The 7895-nt window shown below is 38.8% G+C and overlaps 1 protein-coding gene across 1 annotated transcript; it reads right to left on the bottom strand.

Annotated features, from left to right (window-relative positions):
- On the bottom strand, nucleotides 1-1266 carry LOC122125364 (trace amine-associated receptor 9-like). The gene is given in 4 exon segments (XM_042700023.1): nucleotides 1-104; nucleotides 328-506; nucleotides 508-1062; nucleotides 1064-1266. Coding segments are annotated over 4 exon segments (1041 nt in total).
- Nucleotides 1267-7895: the final 6629 nt, after the last annotated feature.

The raw sequence follows: 7895 nt of genomic DNA, 5'->3' as shown, positions 1-7895 counted from the left end.
TTAATCTATATTTGCTTCATCAGAAAATAAATTAGTGGTTGATGAATCACTCTGTAAGACTTTGCCACTTACAATAAGTTTTATTGCCTTCCGAAACCAGGGGTTAAAAAAAAGCATAGGGCTGGGAAGGTGGCTCAGTGGTAGAGCGCTTGCCTTGTATGCCTGAGGCCCTGGGTTCGATTCCTCAACACCACATAAGCAAAAAGAAAAAACAAGCCGGAAGTGGCGCTGTGGCTCAAGTGGTAGAGCGCTAGCCTTGAGCTGAAGAGCTGAGGGACAGCGCCCAGGCCCAGAGCTCAGGCCTCACGACCGGACCCCCCCCCCCCAAAAAAAAAGCATATATCAAGGGGTTCATAGCTGAGTTATAATAAACACACCACACCAATATCTCATTAACATACGGAAGGGTTATGAAATTCATATAAGCATCAATGACAGCATCAATAATGTATGGTAGCCAAGAGACCAGAAATGCTGCTACAGCAATCCCCAACGTTTTGGCAGCCTCTCTCTCTTTTGGTTACTCTTTCTTTGTAGCTCTCTGAGGCTGAAACAACTTGGCTGGCTGTACTTTCTATCTTTCTCGCCTGATGCTTAGCCACCAAAAATATCTTATTGTATATTAACACCATGGCGACAGTGGGTAGAAAGAATAACAAGAAACAAAGCAGAACCCAATTTTGATTTAGTGGAGCTTGACAGCCTCCCACACAGGTCAGAGCAACAACTAAGTCCTCAATTCCTTCTTCGTTGGCCCCAGTGTAGAAGATGGAAAAACTGTAAGTGATGGAAAAGAACCAGGAGAGAACAAAGCGTATTCCTGAAACTGAAACGGTAAACTTTGTTGGATAGCTCATTGGATCCGTAACAGCGATATACCTATCAACAGAAATACAGCATGAACTAAATAAGGAGGCGAAACAGAAGGACGTATCAAAGCACGTATGAAATTTACAGTAACTCTCCCCAAAGTACCAGCAGCTCTCCACAGACCTCACTGTGCTAAAAGGCATCACTGTCACTCCCACCAAGAAGTCAGTGCAGGCCAGGGATGCGATCAGAGTTCGTAGGTGTGTGCAGCTGTTTGAAGTGAAGGATAGCAGTAATGACCAGTAAGTTCCCAAACACAGCCAACACGGCCCCCAGTCCCAGGACTGTGTACAGGATTGCTCCAGGACCTGGCAAATAAGAGGTTTTAAGACAGGATCCATTCATGTTCTCATAGCAGAGCTGCACAGCTTCCGCTTGGGCCAAATTGTTTACCATGGCCTTCTTGTTCAAATTATTGTCAAGTTCCTAAATTCTTGATGTAGTTAATCAAAAGCTTCTGAATGGGGGGGGGGACCCTCTAGTTACATGAAAGTAATGTTTATAATAATTTTTGCATGCGATCTGTAACACCTTGGTCTCCGCAGGAGATACTCTGAAGCTTCATTTACACTTAAACTGCACACTCCTTGGAGAAAGTCATTAAAGTAAGTCAAATATAATGCTAAGTGAATGAAGCTGAGTTTTATTTTCTAGGTTACTCCCCTGAGTAGCTACTTCCATTCTGCAAGACGGAAGAAATAAATTGCATCTCCTTCAAATTATAATCTCAAAATCCCTGTAGTATAGAGTGCAAAGACTGATATAAAGTTTACTTCTAATAGCTTAAACGTACTTAGGGAATACATTTTTTTGTTGTTTATAATTTCAGAGTTTACAGGAGTTTCCTTTTAAGAGTTATTTGTGGTCTTCACAGATTGCAATAATTTGGAGATGCATCCTTGTCAAATTGATATTAATATAATCAATATAATCAGTGTATTCATTTTTTAATTGGACAATTTTCAATTTGATAATTCGAAGACATCTTAATTTCAACAGGGTCGAACTAGAATCCTTTCCCTCTCTCAATATGTACTCAAACTTTCTTGTTTACCAGACTATCTATGAAAGAATGGAAAAATTTAGCGAAGACTGAAAATTGATAGGATAGGCTCATGGAGGAACCAAATTTAGATAGTACCACTGAATGATCTTAGAAACCACATACAAATTTTCCATCCTAGCCCTACTCTTTCACAATGTACACAGGACAGCTTTACTGTAGCTACTATGAAAGATGTATTTCAAGACTATCACCTTATATGTTATAATTAATAACACAGGGAGCTAGTAGTGTTAAGAAAAGAATCTGTATGCAAACAATGTTTTTGAAGCATCTACTAAATGACTACAAAACAATGTAATTGCTATTCTTAGGTCATATGTGTGTCAATTAATGACATTGTAATACTGTGGCCTGCAAAACATTACCCAAGATTCTGTTTTTATTTTATGATCTATGGCACAATTTAGGTATAATAATGGTTCTGAAATTCACAGTATTAGATTCTTTCTTGACCAAAATCTTATAGATACAATATCCTTCCTACATTACATAGATCAACTAATGTAATAATTCTTCAATAATTAAAAATTTCCCCCTTCTGATTTATCAATTGTTAGAAGAAGATTCCTTCAGTTAAGGTCAATTTCCGTAATTTCAAAAGGCAGGGGATGAGGAATAAAAACAAAATTATATTTCTAGACACTATTTTCCTGGTTTTGAGGAAAGGTCACTCATAACTTAGAAATAATAACAATAGTAAAAATGATGATGCTTTGAAGACAAGTCCCTAAGATAGTAGAAAAAAGTAGGTAAGCGATTAAGTCATACTCTCATGACTTCTTGGCTTTATTACTGGGCTATTTCAAAGGCAATGGGCCCCAGTCAATCTTGGGGCCCATTTTCCCCATACGCTACTGCCCCTTAGTGGTCAACCTGAAAAACTCTGGCCTTGTTGAAGAACTCTTAACAGCTAAACAGGGAAGTGACCCTAAAACTGAGCCCCGAATACCAACCATCTTGAAAGCGCTGAGGTTTTACATTTCTCCCTTCAAAGCGACCTCTTGCACAAATCACACGAAGTAGGATGGTTCAACTATTGTTTTCAGTCGTTAAATGAAGCACTTGTTTATGGTTTACAGGTCTTCTGCCCAGAAATTTGCCTCCCTAGGTCTGAAGTCAACCTAAATGTGTTTTTCAAATTAGGTTCCCCTCTTGATTCTATAATTCCACAGACCACATCTGAAGAAACACAGTCCATGAGAAATATTGTATACAGGAAAGCTCTCAAAACTTGGAGTTAGAACAGTCAGGAAGCACCTTCTAGTCCAAACATTTGCCTCAGGTATTGAGAATGCTGGTGCCAGGAATAGGTTCAGAGTCTAGTTTGGGAGAGGCCATGTAAACAATCACAATGCCTTGAGATAAGTGTTACAGAATAAGAGAGGCAGAGCACTTCTGGGAGGGAGGGAAGAAGGACAGGACTTGGACACAGCCAGGTTGAAGATACTCATTGTCAAATGTGAGTTGGGCAAGTGGCATTCAGGATTTTAATTGACGTGCCCTTCACTTATTTTCAGAGTCTCTGAGCTTCATGTTGTCATTTTTATAAGGCTATGTGCATGTGGATTTATCATTTGTAGCTGTTTCTGGTGCTTTTACTTTTATTTGATAGTATGTTCATCGTTTATAAACATTGTAGCACTTAAAATGGGTAAAATAGCAGACTATAAGACATCCTTCACCAGCTCGTAAGTGTGACAATAATGTTTTATTATCTTATTAATATATATGATTCATGTATCTCATGAAGATTAGTTTGTGATTCTTCCAATTAAATTAGGTTAAGATCCTAAGTGCTCATCAAACTTTATCATTTAATTTCATAATTATCTATCGAATAGAAATCAATAGTATATTTGCCATCAATTATGGAATCTCATTTAAATCTGCATAATGTCCAGATGAAAAACAAAATGAAATAACATGCTATGGACAAGGGACACATATACAGAAATGTGTTAGATTTTTTTTCTCTAAAGAATAAAAAGACAAGAAAGGGAGAGAGGCAGCCATTGAAACCTTGTTCTAGAAGGTTGTTCTTTATGGCCAAGCAACCTCAACACCCCTTTTCTGTGTCCTTCCTAAAGCAACACCACCACTTGCACATTGTCTTCACAGATGCCTATTAGTCTTTTTTAATTTTTTAATTAATTTTTTTTGTCGGTGGTGGAGCTTGAGTTCGGATTCTGGGCATTGTCCCTGAGCTCTTTTGCTCAGGACTAGCACTCTACCTCTTTTGAGTCACAGTGCCTCTTCCAATTTTCTAGTGGCTAATTGGAGACACAAGTATTATAGACTTTCCTACCAGGCTGACTGAGCTGTGATCTTCAGATCTCAGCGTCCTAAGTAGCTAGGATTACAGCACCCCTCCCATGATTCTTAAAGGGATGAAAGTCAGCACATATTAAAAATGCTTACCTGCCTGGTAGGTGCTTTTGCAAATAATCCATATAGTTAATTTCCTGGATCATCATATTGATTCGAGGTACTGTTAGAATCTCTATTTAACATGCGAACACTGACATACGTAGATTTTTAAACTATCTTTAAGCAGTTGTACAAAGGGGTTTCAAGTCTACAAATCAATTTATGAATAGAACACATGTAGATCACTGTCATCCCAGCCTCATTCTCCCCCATCTCTCCTAACCTCACTCATCCACTCAGACTGCCTGGTTCCATTTTCACATATGTACATTGAATATCATCACTGTTTTCACCCAACCTTCTTCTTTCCATTTGTATGACCACTCTCCCCTTGAGTTCCCCGCTTCTGGCAATATACGTTCCAGCTTCCTGGTATGCATTTTGTTAAACTGCAAGTTCATTGCTCATGCCATTGGACCCCTCCCTTGCATGTACCATTTTTAGTGGTTTACTCAAATTCAGAAAATAAGTGATAGAACCAGGCTGATCTTTAACCTGTCCTGGTCTTTTACCCTTTATTGTAGGCTATTTGGAAGGAAGGAACATTTTAGTCCCCTCTTTTCTTTACCCTTCTCCATTCATGGGCTTGCCAAGAGTTTGACGCCAAGAAGACCTCAATGACTTAAAGAGGAACAATGATTTGGAGTAAGAGTCATTTAGCAAGTTTTGTGGAGATTTTCTCTTGGTGTTAATGAGTCATAGCAAGAATATTTACGGCTAAACCTTAACTGGTAATCTCCTAACTTTTCAGCTGTGGACTAGCTTGCTAGCTCTTGCAGGAACACCTTTCATTTGAAAAGCTATTTATGTTTTTAGTGACTAAACTCCAGAGTAATCTTGCCATAAACTAGATCTATGGAAATGAATTTACCTTCAATTGCAATGACTAGAGAATTATTATCCCCAGGCCAACTATTGCCCTGAACTCTGGTATTCGTATTAACACCCTAATATTCTGCATAATTCTTAGCAATCTTTAAGAAATGGCCTTATTTATTTCCCCCATGTATTTTATTAAGAGAAAAAATGGAAAGTTCAGAAGTATATTATGTAAAAATTACAAAGCTAAATTCATATTCACCCAGATGTTTGTACTGTTGTAGCTCTATCTCTTGCTCTGGCTGGCTTTGGCTCTGCTATCATAATAAATATTTAATTTTCTAACTAGATTTGTCTATTTCATACATGGCAATACTTTTGGATACCAATAACACAAACCTAATAATACTTCCTCTTCTACTACAATTATATTCCATGTGACGGGTACTATACAGTTGAGCCTGTGGGGGTAGACATATCCCTATTTCTTGATTAAGGACACTGGGGCACAGAGAGCTTAGGTGAATGAACCAAGATCTACATATATGAATGTAGCTGCTAGGATCTCAACCCAAACAATCTGACTCGAAGAACATCACTACGCTATATGGTGTATTATCTTTGTTAATACTCACATTGCATTCCACTCTTTATTTGTGTGCAAATGCCCCTATTAAATCTCACCAGTCAAAATGTTGGACATTTAAAACAAGAATATGTCATTTCAGCATACTTGGCCAAGCCTGTCTTTAGAATAAATTTCTAAAGGTGCACTGGTTGAGCTGCAGAGTTAGTTTATTGTGCTTACTACATTACAGAAAGGCTTCTCCATCTTACAGAGCTCCTACATTGTGGGATGGTCCACTTTCCCCACAGAGCTAGCAGTTGTCACTACTTAGCATTATCATTCCTTCTTATTTGACAATCTTCTAGATCTGACAATTCAGAAGTCCACCTAGCCCTGTGATCTTGGAAAACAGTGATGGATAAAGACCTCCCCTGATGCAGAACCACCCTTCCTCATATGACTCCGGTAAGATTCAGTGTGACCCCTGTTTTCCTATGACAAGGACAGCTAGAGACAGTTCAAATTTTCTTTCTGCCCCCATAAATATTAGCTAAGCTTCCTTCCCCCCCCCCCCCATTGATCCATAAGAGCAAAATACTTATTAACAAAACCTCAGTTAAGAGATCTCTCCTTCTCCCAGGTCCTTGAACTTTGGGCAACCTCAGCTTGAGCCAGCTAATAGCCCCAGCTTTGCCCTTTTTGAGAATAGGCTGGCCTAGGGTAATACATTCTCAGATCTAATATCTGATCCTGTCACTATCATTCATCATATTCCTTTGCACCCAGTCTTCTCCAGTTTTGTTTACCTCCCTCTATACAAAAGACAAATACAGTTGCCTAACTTACAGGCAAAGGGTTCTCCTCATTTTAGCTGTCCTTTCCAGCATGGAAATAACTTTTCAACTCATTCCCTTACTAAATCTAAATGATAATTTAAAAAAATTGACAAGTCAGAACAAAAACAACAAAATCTGGTCTTTGGGGAAGGTGGCTCAGTGGTAGAGTGCTTGCCTTGCATGCATGAAGCCCTGGGTTTGATTCCTCAGCACCACATAAGCAGAAAAAGCTGGAAGTGGCGCTGTGGCTCAAATGGTAGAGCACTAGCCTTGAGCCTTGAGCTGAGGGACAGCGCCCAGGCCCAGAGTTCAGGCCCCACGACCAATAAAACAAAAAACAAAAACCTGGTCTTTTATTTTTATTTCACCCTTATTCTATACTTTTGTTGGCCATTCAAATATAATTACTGGCTATTTTAGTTCCTTCCTATAAAGGTGATCAAACTCTGCACATGTGCTCATGTCCCAGGTGACTTTTGGACTTTAGACATTTGTTTCTCCAGATCCCAGTCAGCAGGAAAAATACCTTATTAGCATTCCTGGGCCTCTTGGTCTCCCCTATACTGAGGCTGGATTTCCATAGAGCTTCTGTCACATGCTCTTGGTGTGAGGCTCTGGGCAACAACGCTGAGTAACAAAGATGCTGTGGCTTCTTTCCCACTTTCCACCTTAGTACACAGCTCTGTCCTTTGAGAAAGCCTGGATAACACAACCCATCTAAATCTGAATGTGAATAGGCATTTCTCCTCTGGTACTAAACTCAGTGCTTGAAATAGTGATTAATAAGAAAAAAATGAGAGAATATTTAATTTTTAAAAATTCTTTATTTTTCAACATTTTCCTACAAGACATGTCTTAATGCTCTAAGGGTATAATTTGATTCATAACATTCCAGCCATTGAAAGGTAGGAAAAGGAAACACCTTTCTTTGTCTCCATCCCTCACCCTTTTTCAAATTTTATGCCTCCTCTTTTCTTTCTCTTCACTTTTCTCACATCCCTTCACATTTTGCCCCATGACACAAATGCTTTAACAAAGCTTTTCTTTACACTGGGAGTTCTAACAAGATGGACAAGAAAAAGACAGAAAAAAAAAACCAGATTTTAAAAGAAATGAAAAAAAAAAACACTGGTCACATAGCTCAATGGTAGAGCGCTTTCCCAGGTGTAAAAGGCACTGGGTTCAATTGTGGCACCACAAATAATTATGTGTACTCACAGATCATATTATTTTACACGCACAGAATCTCAAAGGGTATACAAAATACTGTGTAGAACTGGTGGACTACTAGTTTCTGTTTATAGGATAT

The sequence above is a fragment of the Dipodomys spectabilis genome, unplaced genomic scaffold (assembly GCF_019054845.1).
Source record: "Dipodomys spectabilis isolate Male_0828 unplaced genomic scaffold, ASM1905484v1 ptg000001l, whole genome shotgun sequence".
Lineage (NCBI taxonomy): Eukaryota > Metazoa > Chordata > Mammalia > Rodentia > Heteromyidae > Dipodomys > Dipodomys spectabilis.
The sequence above is the reverse complement of the archived record's forward strand: the minus strand, read 5'-3'. Positions and strand labels throughout refer to the sequence as shown.